Source organism: Schistocerca americana, chromosome 8, assembly GCF_021461395.2.
Source record: "Schistocerca americana isolate TAMUIC-IGC-003095 chromosome 8, iqSchAmer2.1, whole genome shotgun sequence".
Taxonomy (NCBI): domain Eukaryota; kingdom Metazoa; phylum Arthropoda; class Insecta; order Orthoptera; family Acrididae; genus Schistocerca; species Schistocerca americana.
Window position 1 is genome coordinate 312,255,376 of NC_060126.1, and position 25,014 is coordinate 312,280,389.

Consider the following 25,014-nt stretch of genomic DNA (forward strand, 5'->3'; position numbering starts at 1 on the left):
TCCTCAATGTTCACCTCACTCACAAGTTTGGTTACATCAGTACTTCCATCCATATCAAATCTACCAACCACCAACAATACCTCCTACTCCACTTCAAAAGCTGCCACCCATTCCATAGAAGACATTCTAGTCACCTGAAGTCACCACATATATTGTGGCAAACATTCTCTCTCCAAATATGCCAAGGCTCACTGAGACCTTCACAGACCAAAATTGTCTTCCAAACCTTCAAACCTTGTTCAGAAACAGACCTGCCTTGCCTTGCCTTGCCTCTCTAGTCCCCTACCACCTCCCACATACCCACTGTCCAGCCACAAAGGAGCATGCATCAATTCCACCCAGGATAGGAGCAACTGAATCACATTCTCCACCAGGATTTCTACAGTCTCTCATTGTGCCATGAGATGAGGAATATCCCTTCCCACCACCCCCACAGTGGTATTCTGGCCCCCACTAAACCTATGCAATATCCTTGTTTATCCCTACTCCACCTCTATTCCAAATCCCTTGCCTCATGGCTTATATCAGTGCAATAGGCCTAGATGCTAGGCCCATCCCATACATCATCCTACTATCAGTTTGTTCGGTCCTGTCACAGGCATCTCCTACCCCATTATAGGCAGGGCTACCTCCGAATGCAGCCATGTGATCTACAAACTAAGCTGGAACCCTATGCTGCTTTCTATATGGGCATGGCAACTAACAAGTTGTCTGTCCACATGACTGTTCACTGCCAAGCTGTTGCCAATAGTTATCTGGATCACACAGTTGCTGAACATGATGCCCAAGATGATGCACTTTGCTTCAATGTCTGCCTCTCAGCCGGCACTATCTGGATGCTTCCCACCAACACCAGCTTTTCTGAATTGTGCAGGTGGGAATTTACCCTACAACATTCCCATAGTTCCCATAACATCCCTGGTCTCTGCCTTCACTTCAGCACTACACAGAACTTTTACTCCACCAATGCATCAGCAATCTTTTCCTCTTCTCTGCCTCTTCCCTCTCTCTTTTCTGCCTGTCCCCCCCCCCCCCCCCCAACCATCCTCCCCCCAGTGTGAAGCCTCTAGACTGTGCATCTGGCAGCCTTATCATGTCTCCACCATGCTCCTGGAATGCTCTCAAAGGCAGCACACCATCTCCTTCCACTTAGCCATATTGGTGCCCATGTCAGATGCAGTCACACTCTGCAGTCAGGATGCAGTGGTTGGAAACACTGGCAAAATCTGCGTGAGTTGTTCTTGTGTGAATATGTGTGTGTGTTTCCTATTTCCAAAGATGGACTAATTTGTTGGGCAGCTTAAAGTTTAGCAATCTTTTCATTATGCCTGTCTCAGACTCAACACATCCTCTGTGCAGTGAGTACCAAGCTATCCTTTTCATAATACTGTTTTTATCCCATGGAGATGGACAGGAATGGGGAGAGGCATATGTAGATATAAGAATTCAAATTTTAAGATATGAGAAATGCCCCACTGCAAAATAATAAGATGAAGAAAGTGGAGAATTGAAAGTAGAAATTGGAATGAATGGATGAATGAAGAAACTAACTGGGCATAAAAGCAAAAATAAATACAGAGAATGAAGGAAAGGTAAAATACTTACCTTCTTTTTTGGGGTGAATGCTGATCTCCAAGATGAGAGCCATTTCCCACCTTGTGTGTCTGTGATTATTTCTTCACCATTTGGGATGTAGAACGTTTGCTGGATAACATGCCTCTTAGAGTTTCCATTGTTCTCAGGTTGTGGGCCAATAGGCTGTGTCTCTGTTTGAGGTCCAAGCTGTATAAGTACCTGGAAATCTGCATGTTCACCAAATCGAAATCCAAAACCAAAACGTGAATCTGTTCCTGAAATCATAATATAGAACGTCCAGATGTTATTGTCGTTACTACCTTGTTAATGACCCTTAAGGAAAAAAATGTAATGTTAAGTCTGTTCATCTCTCTGACAGAACATATTTAAATAATTAGGACCTAAATGATATAAAAAAATTAACATATCAGAACTCAGAAAAACATCTTATTCACACACACTACAGTACCAAAGATTTGTGTGTGTGTGTGTGTGTGTGTGTGTGTGTGTGTGTGTGTGTGTGTGACCAAGATGATCAAATCACTTCTACTCCAAGCTCTGCCAAAAACATGAAGAATTTAATTAATTGCCTCGAATCATATCTCTCTCTCAAAATCAATTCCCAAAAGATTGATAGTTCCTCAAGTAAACTACTAAAATTCTATTCTTCACATGTATGTGGTGTGTTCCGTCACCTGTACAATATGGCACTGTCATATGTTTTATACCTGGATGACTGAAATATGCTAGTCTTTGAGGGAGTAAGAGGCATATTAATATCTACCAAGTTTCAATGCATACCTCCTTTTTGCCGGCACTGGAAAAAACTAAATACACAAGAACATTAACACTCATATCCTAAAATAAAATAATTAGAACATGCCATTGTCAGTTCAAAAATCAAGTTATACAAAATGAAATCACAAAATATTGCCATCTGGCATTTTCTGTGACTTATCAAAAGTAGTTGATCATGCAGTTTATGATGTTCTCCTAGAAAAGTTCAAATATGGTGCTATCAGATGACTTACTGTGCTTGGATTTCATTGTTTCACAAGCAAAACACAGTGTGTCACAGTAAGAAACCCAGAGAGTGTGCACAATGACATAGCAGCTTCAGAACAGGGAATCATCACTACAGGTTGTAAAATACCAACACTTAGGCCAGGATATCAAAATGAAGAGATCTATATCACCTTTTGTTTTGTATCGTGTGATATCATTTAAGTTTCATAATTTACAATCCATATTATTTTTTGAAGTGTATGATGCATTTGAGCTAATATAACAACGATAATTTCCTTTCCAGTCAATAATGGATGTGAACATTCCTGTTAGTCATGAGAGTACAAGTTCTTCACCATATAACTTCACTTTAAAATAAAGAAGAACAAGTAAGGATGTAATTTTGGATATAAATATATTCCAAAACACTTTAATCTTCCATTGTTTAATTTATGGAAGATGTAGTAAATGTCATACAAATTTATGAAATTAAGTTGTTTGGAATCTAAGTTTATTATTCAGTAGGTAAATAGTTACTCTTTGATTATGGAAATAACTTCACAAAAACTGTTTTTATTAAATGAAAAATTATGTAACATCATTATTTAAACAAGGATATATAGACTTCCTATAGTGAAAAAGCTTAATTATAAAAATAATTATTGTCGCTGTTTGATTCTTTGATTTTTCAGCACAAGAAAACATATTTTTGTTTAATTGAAAATACAAAGGAATTTCTTCAACATTATGGCGTGTAATGGTAAATTATGTATAGTTGTAAAAAAAAATGTGCACCAGACACAGTCTTTCTTCTTGGTTCTATTTACACAATTCTTTGTATGTATTTCTTTTGTCAAACTACAATGCCTCAAGTTAATGTTGCTGCTGGAAAAAACGTTTTTTCTGTATTATTAAGTAATACATTAGTATTGTTTGTTTAAATTTATAAGGCTTCAATAATTGTGTTCATCAATTATGTTGTAGTGTTTGATTTCATAATGGTAACTAAATCTGGATTGATTTATGAGACAAGTATGACGAAAACATGAAATACAATAAATCTTGAGTAAAGGCCTACAACAACTGATGTTCTCATTCATGAAGTTAAAAAACCTGGCCCTCTTGGACAATGAAGCCATTCTACAGACATTAACAACTTAAGAGAGGTATTAAAATAATTTTTGTATCTGTTTTTGTTGTGCCTGTCTGCAACTCAATGTGTCATCTCCATACAGAGTAGCAATCTATTCTTTTCATAACTGTAAACTTTCAGATATGGTGGAATGAGTAAATATACCACTCTGAGGTAAGAAAACCTAGTCTGCAAATGACTGGGTCAAAAGCATATGTGAAAATCCACTCAAGTTTCACCTCAGTCTCAAGCAGTGCCCAAACTAAGGGTTCCAATTTATGATCTGATCATGATGTACAGATTTGTTGCTGAGTAATCCACAGTGGCTTTAGATAATTTCCGTTGTTGATGAACTAGTTATGAAACATATAACTTGGTGTCAGAGAGAACATCAATCCTAAGCCTTTGGTATAGTGATAAAGAATTCCATTTATCTGCACAAGTTTCACAACCTGCTACATTTACTACAGTTATTCAAAATGGCATCCTACAGCATGAATGCAGGCATAGAATTGTCACACAAAGTTCTGTCGTACCTTTTCTAATATCCGTGGTGTGTTTTGAATAGTGTTGAAGGCAGTGAGAATTCTTGCAGTGGATCCTCTTCAGTCTCGACAGGTCCCTCATACATAAGACTTTTCTGATGTTCCCACAAGAAGAAATCAGGTGGTATGAGATCAAGTGAATGTGCTGGCCATTAAACAGGGTCTTCCCTGCCTGTCTACTTTTCAGGGAATGTTTGATACAGGTGTTCATGAACCCTAAATCCAGGGTGAGGTATGGGTCTATCAAGTTGGAAACATAACTATTGATGAATAACAAGTGGGATATGTCCCAAAACATGGGTAATACATCTCTGATAAACACTGTGTAAACTGGTATATCTAAGCAGGGAGGAAGAAGAAACAGGCATCGTACATGATCAGTGACTATGTCTGCCCACACACTAACTGCCTGTATTAATGGGTCACCACAACTGTAACATGGGGAGTCTCATCAGTCCAAAAATGACTATTACAACTATATAGCATTCTGTATCTGGTGAGACAGACTTCATCAATGAAAAGTACATCTGCAGGTATGTGGTGATCAACAGTAAGACACTGCATGAACCATTGGCTGAACTTGACATGTGGTTTAAAGTCAGCAGGAATTAAAGTATTTACTTTCTGTGGATTGTAGTGGTGTAGCTGTACTTCCTGCAATACTCGCCACACAGTACTCTGCAAAACATTCATTTCAAGTGCTGTTTGCAGGTGCCTCACCTACCTGAGCAAGCACTGCAGCTCCTAAGGCAGGAGTCCACGTAATTTGTCATCCTCTTCATTCATTGTAATGTGGTGCCCATTGCCCTGTTTTACTTAATCTCTGGAACAATCTTGGAAACATGGTGTGAGCTACATGCCTTCTACATGGATATTTGGCCCTGTACAAACTTTCTGTTTCTCAGCTGCTTCAGTTTGCTTGCCCATATACAAAAATCATTTCCGTAGGTTCCATCACAATGTACATCTCCATTTGGTTAGGGCTGAATTGCGTTCGTACTTCATCTTGTAAACAGAGTTGCCCTGTACTACAGTACAGACATTGTACATCAGTATTGCTCTTGTCACAGTATGCTGTCTGCATTGGATTAGGTTAATTATGATCCCAGCCTCTACATCTCAGTACTGATGGTGATTACCTATCCTATAACCTCAGAAACAAGAGTACTGGCATATGTATTTCACTGTCAGAGATATAAGAATGATTTTTGCTTATAACTTTCAGCTCAGTCATTTTCAGGCTGGAGTTCCTTACCTCAAACTGACACATTTACCCTTCTCCATCATTCCTGAAAGTTTGTAACATCATCATAGAATCATCCCGTAGATTGTAATTTACATATACTAGATAAAATGCACAAAGCCCATATACTTCATAGTAATTTCAGCCTGAAAGAAGTTTTCAGTGATGTTGAAGCTTCCCAGCGGAATAAAACTGTGTGCTGGATGAGGACTCAAACCCATAAGCTTGTCTTTTATGGATAATGCTCTTACTGACTAAGCTATCCAGACACAACTCATGTCCTCATTTTGAGGAATATTCTTATGATCTTACTCATTTTGAAAGAAGTCATGTTGCCAAATTTGAAGCTTAATTTAAGATTACAGATCTCATTATGATACCTACAGGTTGTTCACAAAGATAAGAGGAAAGGCTCCCTAGTTCTGAATCAGCAGAAGTTGGTAAGAGTCAGTCAACTTTTGTCTGATCATGTTTCTTAGTGGCAAAAATACTTGGTTGGTGTGTTGAAGGCAGTGGACATGAGTCCTATCACATGTCATACATTTTTTATATTGTAATAGAAATGTATCATGAAACATATAAAATCACCTCAGCTGTATGAAAATCCTTTTTTATTGGACTTTTATTGTGAGTCCAAGAGAAAAGGTTTCTCATAGAGCTGAAGCAATTTTTTGTTTTCCAATATGTATGATCACCCTGACTACAGAGCCTTTTGTAATAGAAATGACTGCCATTAATTATTTTTATTCCATTAATTGTGTCTGCATCATGCAATATCTGGGACCACAACCTACACTACTGTATAGCTGGTTTCAAAAAGTAGATCCTTCCTCCTGGGACCTCTCCTTGTTTCTTGTAACTACACATTCTGCATAATACTGAACTCCACTTCCTGACTTTTCTTTTATTTTATTCTCTTTCATTTAGGCTGACATCTACAGGGAAAATCTATTTGGATAACTTTGACAAGGGTGTCTTCAGACAAAATGGAAGACTGCCCAGGCTGTGGGAACTTTTATCAATACTCAAGGAAAAGATCTGTTGGACTTGGGGCATTACATCAGTGTGGAATATTTTGTTGTCCATGGGATTCAAATGGAAGAGAGTGCAGAATATGGGGACTTGACTGCTGGACCATGGAGACATTATTGACTATCATTGTAGAAATGAAACATGTCATGAAAGCAGTCACAGATATATTCTATCTGGATGAAACTTGGATAGACAGTAATATGGCAGCTGGCAATGTTGGGAGAAGGGTGATGATGTCAGCATTGTGGCATGGGAAAGCTGCACTAATAGGCTCGTTATTGGAAGTGTTGGGCTGAGGAAGGGATTCATCAGTGAGGCCTACCTAAAGTTATGGACTAAATCCACAAAAGATGATTACCATGGTCAAATGAATTCTGGAAACTTTAAAAGATTGTTTGCAAGTATGCTTCTCCCAAATCTTCCTCTGAAGTCAGTCATTGTGATAGACAAGGCTAGATACCATAAGAGACAGGTGGACAAAACAACCACATGGTATGATATCAAAGTGACGATGTTGGAATGGCTGCAAAGCAGGCATGATGTCTGTATTGAGAGCATGAAGAAGCAAGCTCTGTTCACTTTAATTCAAGAACATAGACCCGCTGAAAAACATATGTGATTGGTTAAATGGCAAAAGAGGAAGGCCACATAGTTATCTGTTTGCCACTCTGTAATTGTGATTTGGATGCAGTAGAACTGGAATGGGCAACAATAATTCAATTGTTTAAGGCATGCAACATTTAAGGGGACTTGTTCAAAGACAATCTGCTTAAGATTGCAAGTGAATGCCTTCTATCGGTAACTGCTTATGACTGGGAAGAGTACAGCTGGAAGGTCCAGCAACTGGGAGAAAATTACTGGAGGCATGGCAGTGTCTTCGAACTTGCAATAGATGAAATGATATTAATACCAGTAATGCTGAACTGGGCAGTAGCAACAATAATGTGCCATACACAGATGAGAAACTTCCTTCATGCATCTCTCATTAATAATTTTTCAGTGTTTCCTAAGAGGATGTGGGCTTACTCAACACATTTCAGTGATAGAATCTTGTAGGATTATTACTGCAGAAGCAGCAGTGTATTTATGCTTTGCTTTGATAGTTTACCTGCTTGTAATCCTCTAGGGCCATGTAGGGACATGAGTGCAAGAAACTTGGTCATGTAGATTTGAGTGTACACACAATTTAGCATTACATAAGTGATTAAATGTTCAAAATTTTATTCACTGTGTAGGGCTTATAACTGGAACAGTAACCAGCTACAATTATGATTTACAAAGGTTTATTTTAATCAAAGAAACCTTTTAAACCATACTTATGGTTGGTTGTTGTTTCAGTTACAAACCTTACAGTATTACAGCCACACTTCTCAAAACGGCAATTTACTCATTCTATTTTTATTGCCACAGTGTAAGTTTTACTACTGGTTCTTTTCAGTTCTGAACTGTCTATGAAAACTGATATGGAATTAGTAACCACAAGCACCATCATTCAACATGAATCTACCAATTTCTGTTTCACTAATCTTGTAAGCATTTACTGTGCCCCTGTCTCAATTTTACTTTTTGTAGACACACTATATGTATCAGTTGACAGCTGTTTGGTGGAGGCTAATAGATAACACTATCAGTGCCACCTAGAGTGCTAATAGTACGTGAATGCAATTTTTTTTTTTTTTTTTTTTTTTTTTTTTTTTTTTTTTTTTTTTTTTTTTTTTTTTTTTTGCCAGCGATGGTTGATTTTAGCATAGCTTGTTCCACTAGCCCTGCCCCTCTCCCCTCAGGAGCCTCTATGCAGGGAGTTGGTGGAAAGAGCTTACTTGCTCCACTCCTCACACACCTCTTAGAATTTTTACTTCTTCTTGTGAACAACTGTACTTGCTAATTTAAAGAAAGCAGTAGGTATGATATATTAACACACATGCATGAGTATTTAAAATGCAGCAAAGTACAAAATAAAAGTATGAGAAATCAAGATATTTTCAAAGAGAAATCCATTTGGATCAATAACTTTAGGCTAAAGTGCATTGATATTTACCTTTTTTCAGTGGAGGAAGGTTGGAATAAATTAGTGACAATATTGACGGTAGCTCCTGGGGAATAATCAGTGCATCAGAACCTGAAACAGAGAGATACTGTTATAAAGCATTATATCACAAGAACTGGAAAAGAAGCTAGAGAGGAAGTTTAAATAACTTCAAATTTCTTACAGCTTATGGTTAGTGTACCAGCTTAGAATCAATACCCAATGTTTATTGACACCCTGCAAGTGAGACTTCCTTGTTTTGGTTTTATTGTTAAAAAAGTTCTTTAATAACTTTTAAGGTCCATAGTCCTGGTCCTGCTAGCCATGGATACACTGTTATTTCCTCTTCATCTCATCTAACAGGGAAGTGAATGTGTTACATTGCAAATGCACAGGCACTGAGATGAAGCTGTGCACTTTTGATCCACTGGTAAAAGAAAGGAAATAAACCCAAGTAAGACACTCATAAAAATAAAGTGGTCATGTTAACATATTCTGTGAAACACAATGCAGAAACCGTTATCAGCACTATTAAAGAACCTTTTTGAGCATTTGTATTATTTGACTCACTGAAGCAATGTCTTTGATCTGACATTCATTTTATTTATTTTTTTTCCTGTTACCTTCAACAGCTCACAAAATTTCTCAACTCCTAGACTTGTTTTACTTTTTAGCTAGCAGAAAAACAAAGACACATGTAAAGATTTTCTGATGATGTCTGTTTCAGCTTTTTCTGTTATATATAAAATGTTAAAAATTTATTTTGTTCTTTATCAGAATTTTATTTTGTTCTTTGTGTAATCTTATAATTTTTTTCTTGTACCTATTTGTTTGTGAAGCAGCAAGAGAAATTTATGTTGCATTTAGTCCATCAAGTGATACATATTTATATATTTTGCATATAAAATGGCTATGTATGTTCATGACAGAAGGGCACAATACACAACGAAAAGAAAAAATTAGAAATATACATATACACATGAGGTGCACACATAATGGGACCAACAGAGGGGGAAAAATAATTCACTTTTCCACAAAACATGACATTAGGGCACAAAATATATTAAAAATAAATAGTAAATACACGACTGTCAGTGTAGTGCACATGACATCATTATATACACACACTTATCTCCATTCATATATCAAATCACTGTTTCCAACTTGGTCTTTAAAATTACTTCATAGGACTTTCTTTCAGTATCAGCTGTAAGCCATAAAGGTGCAATGGTATGTAGATGTATGAGGTGTACAGCTTTGCATCCACCCTTTTTTCCCCAACACTTGAAGCTTTAATGAAACAAATTGGTTACACATGTATCATTCAAAGTATTTTCCATAGCTGGTCACTACTTTCTCCCATCTTTCAGGAAGTGTATAAATCCCATGTCGAAAAAATTGTTCATCTTTTGAAGCAATCCATGAATCGATCCAATTTGTGACTTCTTCATAAGATCGGAAGTCTTGGTCAGCCAGACCATGCACCATTGACCCCAACAAGTGATAGTCAGAGGGAGCAATGTCTGGAGAATATGGCAGGTGGGGTAAGACTTCCCATTTTAATGTTTCCAAGTACGTTTCAACCTTTTTTGCAACGTGGGGTTGAGCATTGTCATGCTGCAATATCACTTTGTCATGCCTCTTGCTGTATTGCAGCAATTTGTCTTTTAATGCTCTGCTCAAATGCATTAATTGCATTCAATAATGAACACCTGTGATTGTTTCACTTCATTTAAACACCTCACAGTACACAACATCTAGCTTTTCCCACCAAATCTTGGAGCTGTGAATATCCGGTTTGACTATCAACATGGAAGCCTGGCTGGGATACCCCCATTATTTTTTGAGTTTAGGGTTATTGTAATGAACCCATTTTTTGTCCCTGTCACAATGCAATGCACAAACTGATCACAAATACACAAATGCCATTCAACATCTCTTGATTTCAGCTCACATGGGACCAAAGTTCCTTCTTTCTGAATCATGCCCATAGCCTTGAGATGGTTTGAAATGGCTTGCTGTGTCACTCCCACTAATTGTGCCAATTCTTCTTGAGTCTGGCATTTTCAATCAAGAACAACTTTATGATGCAGACACAAATCGACTAAAGTTTGAATGAGGTTATGTTGACTGAGGTCTAAGCTAACTGCCTGACGTCTGTGATCTGTTTCTTTCAACTGCTTCTCACTGTTGTCGCCACCTATCGGCAAACAATGGAAGCAAAGTTGTACACCTTGTATCAGTGAGGAACAATTCTCTTCTTCATGTATGTTCTGAGTAGCAGATCAAGATGAGTGTGGTATGGGGGCTATGCAGGTAAATGGTTAAAATATCAAGTTATAGGGTTCAGTCCTCAGTGATTACTGTTTTTTTGTTTCACATCAGATGATGATGTGTATATATGTGAACAACATGAAGTTGGACCATGATACTGTCATCAAGTGATCATTGGTATAGATGATACTGTCATCATGTGATCATTGGTATAGATGATGTTTGCAAAAGACACCAGTTGGTGTCTCCATGCAAAAAAATACAATAAATATATAAAAATAAATAAATAAATAAATGTGTTAAATGTTACAGGCTTCCAGTTAGCTTCTTACTTCTATAGAGAAAATATGGAGAAAGGAGGGGTTGTAATATTTGTCAGAAACTGTTTTGATTTCAAGAATATTGATATAAATAAGTTTTGCTCAGAGCAGCACTTAGAAGCTTGTGCAGCACAAGTAGTATTTCATAATGAGTCACTTCTAATAGCAGGTATATACAGATAACCTTCAGGAAATTTTAACCTCTTCATAAAAAGGCTGGAAGCTCTGTTGTCCCATCTCATGGTAAAAAACAAGGAAACAGTGGTTGCTGGTGATCTGAATGTGGATTTATTGAACAGCTATGTTAGTGAACAATTATTGCAATCAGTAACACTATCATTCAATTTAGTCCCTACTATGAACTTTGCATCTAGGATATGTAAAAGCTCTGAGACTGCTATTGATAATATCTTTGTGGGCAAATCTAGGGGAAAAAGTCATGTAACAAAATGAATAGCAAATGGGCTATCTGGTCATTACATGCAGCATCCTGTGTTAAGGTTTGAAACTTGTCAGGATATAAAATCTATTAAATCTTAGCACAGGAGGGTAATAAATAAGTTGAAAATTGAGAAATTCAAGAATTTGCTCAAAGACATGAACTGGATAGATGTTTACAATACTTCTGACTCAAATGGAAAATGCAAAGCATTCATTAATAAAGTTACCTGCAGAGTTCTGAGAAACTGGTGTCTGGGGCAAGAAATCGGATGGCATGTGCAGTGAAACAGGTGCTGAGGTCAGAATTGTCAGGATACTGTGTGTTGCCAGTATACACACGGGCAAGATCCTGTTGCAGAGCATGCTCTACAATATGACAATTGTAACTTCAGCACTTATTTCACCACATGCCCCATCTGGATTCTTGCCCCAGACACCAGTTTCTCAGAACTTCGCAGGTGGGAACTAGTGCTACAACATGTCCTTGTTTCTTGCCACCCACCTGGCCTTAATTTACATTAATTTCTTCTGTATCTGCATTTCTCTGCAGTAACTACATTTTTCTTCACTCCATTTTAGTTCCATACATGTTTCATTCTCTTACACAACTATTTTTCACTGTCACCCTCCCCCCCCCCCCCTGTACAATGTACATAGCTTTTCATTCTTATTACCCTGTCTTCCATCTTTAAACTCCCAGGTTTTCAAATCTCATTCGATACAGTCTCCAGCAGTCAGTATTTCCATCTCATCCCATGTGGTAAGTCTCCCCTGACCCGTGGTTCTGGGTGACTTCCCCGAAATCTACCCCTTGTCCTAGACATCTCCAGTCCTTTTCCTTCACCGCTCTTCCTTCTACTTGAACCCTTCTGCCTGAAGAAAGAGCTATTAGCTCTGAAAGCTTGCCTATTTGCAATCTTCTTTTGCTTGGTGAGTAGATTTCTTGTCCATTCAATTAAATTATTCTGTCAAAAATTGATTTTTTTCATTCAAATAATTAATTTGTATGTTGTAGTAACACATCATTATCAAAGATCTCAATATATTTATCAATGTCAGTTTCAACTACCTTAAACGTTTAAGTTTTGGGTACTGTAAGGCGGCTTCCACTTGCTACAATTAAACTTCTGAAATACATAAATGTTTTATTTCTTTTTATTATCAGTGTGTATGTGATGCACATGCTATAGTTATGTGAAATAAGTAATTTCTAAAATAGGAAAACATTTATAAAACTTTATTTTTTATTGTTCACCTCTGAGATTTCCAACACCATGAGAACTGGTTTATCTGCAAACAGCATATTTAAATGGCTGTTTAGCATTTTCAACCTCTGTAGAACAGATGGAGTTAAGATTTACAAAGAGCAATTAGCTAATTGTTTGAAAAATAAAGCCCTACAGTTATTCCTTTTAGAAAACATTTAATTTTCACCACAAAACTTTACATTTAAAAAGTTATTTGTAGTTATAACTTCCACTTCCCAGAAGATACTTTTGCTATTTCGACCTTTGAGTTCTTTTAATTTCAAGGACTGATGTCATTCTTGTTGCTCTAATTTTATTGACTTGAAAAATAAATTTGGTTACCAGATTAATGAGTTAATTAAGAATCCAAATAAATTAGAAAAGTTGTGAACCTTTTAATTTTACATGAAGCTTGGTGATAACAAATATTTTATGTAACTTTTTTAACTTTACAGTTGCCTGATAAACATTTAATCCAAATTATTGCCTGGTTCACTAGACTGATGTCCACACTAAACATGATTTGAGTTGACTTTTGTATTATTATAAACTAATAAATAGTTACTGATGTCACTAAATATTCATAATGTCCTCTGTACCTATATAGAACCATGAGGCAATAATTGAGTGAGTTTGCATCTTGTAATCATCTGATTAACATCACAGCATTCACGTTTATATGTCATTCAGTGCCAATATGAATATCTTTGTAAAAGTTCTTTGAGATGGCATGAGTCATAGAATCAGAATCCGCTTGTAAAAATCTACTGTAAAAGTTCTGCCACTGTCAGAATGCTAGTGGAAGTGCTAATCTACGATTAATGTTCTTCATGAATTCTTATAGACAAGCTGATCATCATGCTATCAGGAGTGAAAATAAATGTCAAAGGGTGTCAACTAAATGCAGCATTGTGTCCACCACTTAAAAAAAGTTTAAAAAACCAGATTAAAGCTAAATGCAAACATTCTATAACTAGCTTCTGAGGGTCAGAAGTCGCAAGTTAGGAATGTTTCACTTCTGTAAATGTTTAGTTGAGATCACAAATTGAGAGTTCAGTTTAATGGCAGTTTGAGCGATCTAGGAGGAATCAAGAGAAAGTCAAAGCAAAGGTATCTCCACCAAAATTAAAGTTAACAGATATCACTGGTACTGTAGTTTCAATAACATTTGTATTTCTTTACAAAGCAACAGTTAAACTCAAAAGGAAGTTTATTTTGTTAATCAGTTTTATTAATTTTTATTGATGTCAACACACAAACTCCCAAAAATACACAAGACAATTTTAGTTTTATTTGGGAAAGAACACAGTCATCTTTTTTTTACTGCAATGCACTTGGCGGAGCACATTTTCCACTGTGACCAAAGCCAAAGGTACATATACTTTTGCTCTAAGGATGTGCGTGCACAATGTATCCAATGAAGACTTCGAAAGAAGTCACAGGTGAAATTCGCTCTGTTTCTCCTTCTTCTTCTCCTTTATTATCTTCATTCTTGTCAATAATTGACTGAAGGAATTTTTGCTTAGCAATAGGGCATCACATACTTCCACATGATCAACAAAATGTATGAAATCACCTTTTGTCACATTTTCTCCTTAGTTGTGAAGAAGGCCCCAGGTATTATGGAAATCTGAGTCCAATTCGCCACTCTGCTGTCATTGCAGATATTTCTATGGCTGCTTGCTTAATAGACCTACACATTTCTTGAGACGTATCAAAATTGTCATCAGGGTAACATTCTTCCATGTTTTATCAGCCACGGTAATCACTTCCAAAACTTATGTTGGGCCATTGATCATCTTCAGTGCTTTTCAGTGCCATCACCACAACTTATTTGTGATACGATGATTTAAAATTCTGAGTTATAACCAGGTCATGCAGTTGCAATTTTTAAATTGTGTTAGCAGGAAAAACATGTAATTTATTACTATATAGAGGTGATGGTTTATTGTGACTGTGTAACTGCCAAGAAGGAGAGGATTTCTTGTCCTTTTTCGGGCGCAACAGCCACTCATACAGCAATCCTGTTGTCACCCATGCTTTTATACTAGAGCGGTAAGGCACAGAAAATTACGAGAGGCGTTTCTTGGTCAATTTCAGTTGAAAAAATGCTGAATTTGTTGTGGAACATCGTGGAAGATTCCTGGTTCAGCCCCTATAGTGTCATGAAGTTTCGATTGGTGGCGGCACTATGTGTGGCCTTCAAAATGGCATCTGTAACAAAGATGTATTGCAAGCAGGGAGTTGTCATTGAGCTTCTTTAGAGCGAAAACCAGAGCGTTGCAGATATTCATAGGCGCTTGTTTACAGAGATCTGCCAGAGAACAAAAGCACAGCAAGTCGTTGGGCAAATCACCTCTCCTCATTGCAACAAGGTTATGCAAAACTGTCCGATCTTGCACACACCGGCTAGCTGTACACAGATGTGACTCCTGTAACGTTGGAATGTGGAGACACTTTCACTCAAGGTGGTCAACAGATCACAAAGACCTTGCTGCAAAACTGGACATCTCTGTTAATTGCAGACACACTCGTCCACCAGTTGGGGTACTCAAATGTGTGTGCCTGAAGAGTTCCTCACTGCCCAACAGAAGACCATAAAGAGCCAAGAAAGACCATCCGTGTGGATGTGCTTATCTATTATAAGGCTGATCCTTACAATTTTTTTGTCATAGTACAGCAGCTGTATGGGTTAGCTCTACGAACTATACTGAGGTCCGGCAGGGGTCACAGCTGACAACCAAAGAGCATCACATACGTGGATAGTGGTTGGTCAACGCCTCATTGAATATTGGAGCACTGAGTTATGGTGGACAATTCTCTTCAGTGCCTCGAGTCATGTACAGCCTCCAGTTACCGCCGAGTGTCCAAGCTGCAGTGTTCGTCTATTGTCTCCAAGACTTAGGCTCCCTTGGCCAATTCTGGACTCTACGTAGGCGTCACTCAGAGGCACAGTGGCAGGAATTTAATGCTTTAGAGGATTTGTCATAATTTGAAACGCCTAATTGCACCGAACACTCACAAGAAAAAGCATCATTTAAGTTGAGTATTTCTTCATATTAAATAAATATCATTTTATTAATAATTTTTAGGAATATTTCGGACTAAAGATAACCTACGCCAACCTCCTGCATTCCAGACAGTTGAACATTCCTTTTATTGTATAACCTAAGCTGAATTCTAGACAGCTAAGAGTTTCTGTTGTATAAAAGGGAAGACGAAAGTGAAGCTGTGTAATTGCAGAAGGTGACCCAGAATTTCGTTACAATAACAAAGCAATATATATTACTTAGTCACATTAATCCACACGGGGAAAAACCGTTGCATTTTGGTGAGTGTCCCCAGCTAGTAAAATCTGCCTAGAGGTCACTGGCCCCAATGCATCTCTGCTGGATGGCGCTGTTCTGTTTCTCTCGTTTACGTGAATAAATCAACGTTTAGTATATTTTGAACAGACTTTGTGTACCTTCTGTGTTGCTAAAAACAGCTTTACAATTGATATCAACGTCTTAGACCTGGAATAAAATTATTGTCAGCTGTTACAGTGGTGGATTAAGCCCTTCAGAGACCAAGCGGTGAAACTAAATGAGGCCCCCGACTGCTTAGAAACTAATGTTTTTGTATTTACATTTTGTAAAAAAATGATTAACATACACTATTGGCCATTAAAATTGCTACACCACGAAGATGACGCGCTACAGACGTGACATTTAACAGACAGGAAGAAGATGCTGTGATATGCAAATGATTAGCTTTTCAGAGCATTCACACCCAGGTAGGCGCCGGTGGTGACACCTACAACGTGCTGACATGAGGAAAGTTCCCAACCGATTTCTCATACACAAACAGCAGTTGACCGGCGTTGCCTGGTGAAACGTTGTTCTGATGCCTCGTGTAAGGAGGAGAAATGCGTACCATCACGTTTCCGACTTTGACAAAGGTCGGATTGTAGCCTATCGCGATTGCGGTTTATCGTATCGCGACATTGTTGCTCGCGTTGGTCGAGATCCAATGACTGTTAGCAGAATCTGGAATCGGTGGGTTCAGGAGGGTAATACGGAACGCCGTGCTGGATCCCAATGGCCTCGTATCACTAGCAGTCGAGATGAGGCATCTTATCCGCATGGCTGTAACGGATCGCGCAGCCACGTCTCGATCCCTGAGTCAACAGATGGGGACGTTTGCAAGACAACAACCATCTGCACGAACAGTTCGACGACGTTTGCAGCAGCATGGACTATCAGTTCAGAGACCATGGCTGCGGTTACCCTTGGCGCTGAGTCACAGACAGGAGCGTTTGCGATTGTGTACTCAACGACGAACCTGGGTGCACGAACGGCAAAACGTCATTTTTACGGATGAATCCAGGTTCTGTTTACAGCATCATGATGGTAGCATCCATGTTCGCCGACATCGCAGTGAACGCACATTGGAAGCGTGTATTCGTCATCGCCATACTAGCGTATCACCCGGCGTGTGGTATGCGGTGCCATTGGTTACATGTCTCAGTCACCTCTTGTTCGCATTGATGGCACTTTGAACAGTGGTCATTGCAGTTCAGATGTGTTACGACCCGTGGCTCTACCCTTCATTCGATCCCGGCGTGTGGTATGCGGTGCCATTGGTTACACATCTCGGTCACCTCTTGTTCGCATTGATGGCACTTTGAACAGTGGTCGTTGCAGTTCAGATGTGTTACGACCCGTGGCTCTACCCTTCATTCGATCCCTGCGAAACCCTACATTTCAGCAGGATAATGCACGACCGCATATGTCTGGTCCTGTACGGGCGTTTCTGGAAACAGAAAATGTTCGACTGATGCCCTGGCCAACACATTCTCCAGATCTTTCACCAATTGAAAACGTCTGGTCAATGGTGGCCGAGCAACTGGCTCGTCACAATACGCCAGTCACTACTCTTGATGAACTGTGGTATCGTGTTGAAGTTGCATGGGCAGCTGTACCTGTACACGCCATCCAAGCTCTGTTTCATTCAAGGCCGTTATTACGGCCAGAGGTGGTTGTTCTGGGTACTGATTTCTCGGGATCTACGGACCCAAACTGCGTGAAAATGTAATGATATGTCAGTTCCAGTGTAATATATTTGTCCAATGAATACCCGTTTATCATCTGCATTTTTTTTTGGTGTATCAATTTTAATGACCAGTAGTGTAGATGTGATGGTTGAGAAAAATACCAGATATTTATAATGTGTGTACTCTACACTGTAGTAATTGTAGTATACACTTCTGGAAAGAAAATGTAAAACCATCAAGGACTGTCCTCAGTAGTATGCGAATACTGAGGGGTCGTAGTAATTGTGATTCATTTGTTACGGTCATTGGCAACAGATGGCGCTCGGGAAGCCTGTCTGTGCATCCTCTGTTTTTGCTGCGCAGGCAGTTGCTGAGCTGCATTTAGAGGTGAAGAGCGTTAACAACACTCATTCTTGGGTACAACCATGCACCACCGACGAGTATGTACTCCTGTTTAACGGTTTCAGAGCGGGGTCGCATTGTCAGCGTGCAGGAACGGGATGGAACGTATCCACGGTTTGCAGGACATGTTGGGCGCAATGTATCTGTGGTGTGACGCTGCTTTCAACAGGAGACTGTAGAACATTCCCACATTTGTAGACCTGATTCTGGACATCAGTGTAGAACAGGTGCACGTCAAGATTGACACATTGTGCAAGGAGCGGTGGCTGGCCGAACATCATCCATGGACGAAATCTGGACACATATTGCACCTGCTATGTCATCAGACGTCATTTGGAACCGTCTGTTTGCAGCAGGATTAAGGTCACCTGTGCCTGTGGGCAGATTACCACAGATGTCCGACACTGCCAAGCATGGTTATCTGGCGTCATAAAACAGTTGCTGGAGAATGGAATGACGCTCTGTTGACTTCATGATAGTAGTAGGTTCTGTCTGTATGTGACCGATGGACTTACATGTGTACGGCATAGATCTGGTGAGTTGTCTAGTCCAGAGTTCATTTTCTCACAACACACATGTCCCATCCCTGGCTTCACGGTGTGGAAGCCATCAGTTACAACTCAATGTCATATCTGGTGTTTCTGCAGGGTAAAGTAACCAATACCCACCGCACTGAAGACCCCTGTGTTCCTGACAGATCTACCACAGTAAAGCGATGTGTTTCTTCAGCAGGATAACGCACATCCACATATGGCTGCTGCAAGGCAATGTGCTCTCCGTGTTGTACAAGCACTGCCCTGAACAGCACGATCACCAGATCTCTAGCCAATAGAAAATGTATGGAACATGATGAAGCGTGAACTTAATCGTTGTCCAGAGCCTGCAAGAACAATTGCCGAATTGTAACAAAAGGCGAAAGACGCTTGGGACAATCTATCACAGGATGCCATTCGGCATCTTTATGATCATTTGCACTTCAGCCTACACGCTTGAGTTGCCGACACAGAGGGGGGGGGGGGGGGGTGTCCACACTGTGTATTGATGTGACTGTTTGGGGACCTTTTTCTGTGACATATGTGTTTCACTTGTCCTGAATTTATTGTCGTATGATCCTCTAATGGTGAGGCATTGAGCCATCTGCCACCTCACTTGTCCATAAAACAATAACATGAGTTTGTCCTTCAGGGTGTTGCATCTGTTTCAGGAGGTGTACATACCTAAATATATAGGTGAGAAATTTAGAATACGAATCAGCATTGAGCGCAGCAACCATCAGGCAGAGTGCAAAGAAATAACTAAGTATGGAATAAGAAAATCACGATTCATTCTATATGTCTGGAAACAAAGCTTGTAGAGTTATGATATCTGTTTCGTATATTAGTATTAGATAGTAGATACCACGGATATTATTGTAGCAGATGTTTTCGAGTCTTTATTCTACTGTAATTATCAATAACGTCGTCGAAATCTATTTTATTTGAAACTTTTCTTTCAGCTACTAAAATGGTCAGCGGGCTAACAAATCTTCATTCACTGTACAGTGAAGACAATTTTTGATTAGTTTCAGTTATAAAAAAAACTTCTTCCGCTTGTTGTGACTGAGGCACAAATGCCACTTCCCCCCCGTCGGGTTACCCATAGTCTGTGGTAGTCGATATTGCGATGTACGAGGTCTGTTCAGAAAATTCCGGAACGTTGTCCACAAAATTTTTTTACGCTTACCATTTACTTATTGCACATAGTGTCCTTCGCAATACTCAGCTCCACAGCTGATATACCGCTCCCAACGCCGTTTCCATTTACAGAAGCAAGACGCCTCTTGTTGGATCGCGCGAAGCACCATCTGCGAATTTTCTTTTATCTCGTCTATCGTTGCAAATCTTCGTCCATTCAATGGGGTTTTCAACTTTGGAAATAAAAAAGTTCACAGGGGCCAGGTATGGAGAGACGGAGCATGAGGCAGCAGAGGGATTTCGCTTTTTGTGCAACAGTCACGCATCAACATGGATGAACGCGTGCGGGTGCGTTATCGTGATTCGAGAGCCATGAACTGTCTCGCCACATTTCAGGTCGTTTCGTTCTCACATTTTCGCGCAGACGTCGCAACACCTCCGGATAGTAGCGTCGGTTAACATTTCGTCCCTGAGGCACGAATTCATGATGAACTAATGTTTGAAAGTCAAAGAAAATTATCAGCATGGCTTTGACATTTGACCTGACCTGATGAGTTGTTTTTGGTCTTCGAAAACCTTTCCCGATCCATTGTTAAGACTGAACCTCAGCCTCAACATCATAGCCGTAGACCCATGTCTCGTCACCGGCTACGATTTTCTTAAGGAACATCTCATTCTCATTTGCGCCATCCAAAAGCTCTTCACAGACTGCAAGGAGAAGGTCTTTCTGGTCTTGACTCATGAGCCTTGGGACGAACGTGGTGCCAACACGATGCATTCCAAGATTTCATGACTTGATCCAACTGAAATGTTACATTCTTCTGCAATCTCTCGGACAATCAGTCTTTGATTGGCACGCACCGTTTCGTTGACGTTCCTGGCGTGAGCGTCGTCAGTAGACGTCGAAGGGCGTCCTGAACGTGGGTTATCTTCAACTTCCGTCCGGCCATCTTTAAACTGTGTGAACCATTCGTAACACCGAGTACAGCTTAAGCACTCATCACTATAGGCTTCCTGCATCATCTGGTATGTCTCTGTAAAGGTTTTCCTGAATTTCACGCAAAACTTAATGCAGAAGCGTTGCTCCTGTAACTTTGCCATCTCGAAATTCGCATACAGCGATGAAACTTCCAGCAGTTGCACATTAAACACCCAGGCGCGTGTAAGAATGCGAACCGCATTTCGCTCCAATGCATCACAGGCGCGAAATTACGAATGTACAGGAATTTTTCAATAGACCTCGCACATGCAAATTTACATTTCCGTTACTGCGTTAAATTGTTAGTTTGTGCAGAAATCGTTGCCGACCGACCATATCTTGACTGTATCACAATGGCGGTAGTGTAGTGTGTCACGTCACTTATTTCGATGCTTGTGTCTCCCACGACCCGGTTTCGTCTGTTAACTTGTCTCCTATGACTCGCAATGCGTGTCTGAAAAGGAGGGCAAAGGAGGAAAGGTCCCTGAAGACCTGTTACAGGCTGTATATGTCAGAGACTTGTTGACGTAACACAGCAGTGTATGGTTATGTCTTGCGTAAAAACCCCGCAGAGAGGCCTTGAAGATTTACTTTCTACAAACGTTCTTTTATGTTCGGCCCGTCAGTGAGCTGTTATCAGATTTGGAGTATTCATACGGTTCATGTCGTAGTTTCCCAACTGTCCTCTCTTTCACTAACAGCAACTCTTTTGATAGGATGCAGGTTGCAATTCTTCGTGGGAGAAAGGAAGGCCTAAGGATGAAAGCTGCAAATTCGTTTTGCGAGCCACAACTAACAACGCAGAAACAACTGTTGAATTTGGTACAAATCCATGAAGAGAAATTTAGACTTGTTCCAGAGTGTGCAGTTCCAATAAAAATATATATGGTCTTGCTATTTATAGTATGTGCTTCAGGTTATTCTGTATCTTCTGTCTGCCACATTGATAATCACTAATAAGAAAATGTAGCTCTGTAACTGAATCATCAAAATAAAGTGCTATATTACTGAGTCAAGAGGAAAGCACCCCTTATTTCGAAAAATCCACACCCACAAATTCGTGTTTTCTGTGGTGCATTGGATAGATTGATAGAGTAACCAGAAAGGCATCACAATGGGGAAAAATAGTTTTTCTTCTTCTATGCTCTTGAGTTTAAAGTATTCGATAATATCAATGCCGTAAAATATTCCAGCGCTGTATCTTTTACAATACCATATCTTTAGCTGTCAGCAGGACTAATTGAGACTGTGTGTTAGTATTTGATCTAGGCGTCAGAAGCGTGACCTGCGTCAAGCAGCCGAACGGTCAATGTCGCCACAAGATTAGCGAAATACACTATGCGCAAGGCTTAAGTCTCCCATTCACGGAGTAGACAATTAGAAAGTGTGTCTACAGTCATAAGGAATCAATTGGTCTGTCGTTCTAGATGTCGCCTCTCCAGGGAAGCATAAACGTTTCCGGTCCACTTTGTAACGACAGGAAACCATGAACTCTGAAGAGCTCTCCACGAAGCCAACGCAGCTGCCTTCACTGGGCGCTGAGCAGTGTCGCGTGATCCAGAACAGGTCCCATCTTGGAAATACTCAGTAATTAAATAAAGAGACTCGTGTGAGGTTTCAAATCGAAAATTATCTTTCCTCCTCTATTCACACGCCACTAAACGCTGTCCAGAATCCTATCCAGTCGCGCCGTCTCTCCCAGAGATGGCTGCTGTGTTTCTGTCGCCAAGTGAAAGGATAATTTTCGTTTGTCACCTGACTGGGTTGTTCTCAGGTCCTACTCTGGGTTTCGTTTTGAAGGGAAGCAAAAGTACCTATTACCACCATTCGATATTGTTGTTGAACGCTGCCGGAAGAAGATGTTCGATAGCAGCTCGTTGAATAGTACCCGGATCATTGGTGTCTGACGATTTGGGAATCCTATATCCGACTTCTTGGAAGGCTCTGTGAATTATCGTAGCAGCGAATCAAGTGAGTCCCCTTGAGTGCTTCAATTTGGGGCAGCCGCCGCCACGAGAGGCAACTGCAATGGCCTGCAACTTGTTGACGACAAAGCTTGTCCACTATAGTGGATTCTGACAGGAGATAGACTGGCCACAGCAGCGTTTGAATTTTGCGCCCCTCCCCTTCCACCCCCCACCCCCACCCCAGCAATACTTATTTTGTAGGAAGAGAAACCACATAACAACTTTGATAGTGCACCCTGCTGAAGGTCGTGCACCTTGCTACGACGCTGGGGCACAGAGCCGCCATTCACTCACCGTTTCAATATTGAGTAGCAACAAACGGTTAGCAATCAGACCATCTAAAAACACCGCCACGCTGTGGGATACAGCAGTCACGATCTCAAATATGTACTTCTGGTAACCACACATCACAGCCCACCGACATTAGTATCAAACAATAACACTGCCACCAGGCGCTCGAAATGTGGTAAGAGGTCGTCTAGACTGATGAGCCATGGTAGACGCCTATGGTGTACGTCAGAAATCGCACGAGGCGATGTGTATTACTGAATCTGCAGTGCTGTAGACAACGGCGCTAAGATTGACACTGTGTTCCTCGGCTTCTGGAAGGCATTTGACACAATCTAGCACTTCTCTCTAGCGAAAAAAAATACGACTTTACTGATTATTGGACCAGATTTGTAACTGGATTCAAGACTTCCTAGCAAACAGAGCTTAGGGTCGCTCTTAACGGACCAAAATCGGAAGACGTAAAGGTAATTTCAGGAGTAAGCAAAGGAAATGTAGTGGGACCGTTAATATTTACAATATATATAAATGATCTAGCAGGCAAAGTCGCAAGCTTCATAAGGCTGATCGCCGATGATACGATTGTCTGTAAGAAGGTAGCAAACGCCAGAAGACTTTAGCAATTTGCAGGAAGACCTGCAGACGACTGATGAATGGTGCTGGGGCTGGCAGTTGACTCTGATTGTAAATGATTGTAAACATCATGCTTATACATAGGAGAAGAAACCAGCTACTGTACAATTACACTGCTGATGGCAGATTGCCGGTCGGAGTGGCCGAGCGGTTCTAGGCGCTTCAGTCTGGAACCGCGCGACCGCTACGGTGGCAGGTTCGAATCCTGCCTCGGGCATGGATGTGTGTGATGTCCTTAGGTTAGTTAGGTTTAAGTAGTTCTAAGTTCTATGGGACTGATGACCTCAGATGTTAAGTCCCATAGTGCTCAGAGCCATTTGAACCAATTTGATGGCAGATTGCTGGAGACGGTAACTATCGTAAATATCTAGGATACACTGCTGATGGCATATTGCTGGAAACGGTAACTATCGTAAAATATCTAGGAGTAATCATCCGGAGCGACCGTAAGTCAAATGACCACAGAAAAAGTAGTAGGGAAAGCAGATGCCAGACTGGGATTCATTGGAAGAATCTTAAGGAAATATATTCATCCAAGCAAGAAGTGGATTAGAAAACATTTGTTCATCTGATTCTTGAATATTGCTCATCAGTCTCGGACGCTCACCAAGTTGGATTAATAGAAGTGATAGACAAGATCCAAAGAAGAGCGGCGCGTTTCGACGCGGGATTTTTTGGTCGGTGCGAGAACTTTACGAGGATGCTCAACAAACTCCAGTGGCGGATGCTACAAGAGAGGCGTTCTGCATCATGGAGAGGTTTACAGTTGAAATTCCGAAAGAGTATGTACCGGGGAGAGTCGGGCAACAAACTAGAATAATTCTAAAAATTATAGCAAATGCGGAGGTTCACCGACAATCATTCTTCCCAGGCACCGTTTGCGAATGATACAGGGAAGGAGGATCACTTAGTGGTACCAGAGATACCCGCTGCCAGACACCATCACGTGGAATTTCGAAGTATAGATGCAGATGAAGACTGTGTGATTAAAAGGGAAAGGGGTGAAACTACGTTTAAGAGTGGTAATGACGCTGTGGGAAGTCGCATGTGTTACCGGTCATTTCACTATTAACGAAACTCAAACGAGACTGTGCAGCGATTGTTGGATGGACTTCTGTTTAGCAGCGCAAAACTTTCATTGGAAAGCTGTAGTTCCGTGTTATAGTGGAAGGCTGCATGAAGTCGGCAGTATACCAG

At 40.2% G+C, this 25,014-nt stretch overlaps 1 protein-coding gene across 1 annotated transcript in view; it reads right to left on the bottom strand.

Annotated features, from left to right (window-relative positions):
* The window catches only part of LOC124545412, a 133,867-nt gene that overhangs the window by 4,945 nt on the left and 103,908 nt on the right, over positions 1-25,014 (bottom strand). The window contains exons 2-3 of the mRNA XM_047124330.1: positions 8,571-8,651; positions 1,606-1,850 (exon numbers count right to left, since the gene is read on the bottom strand). Of these exons, the coding sequence (XP_046980286.1) occupies positions 1,606-1,850; positions 8,571-8,651 (326 nt within the window). The remainder of the gene's footprint in view (positions 1-1,605; positions 1,851-8,570; positions 8,652-25,014) is intronic.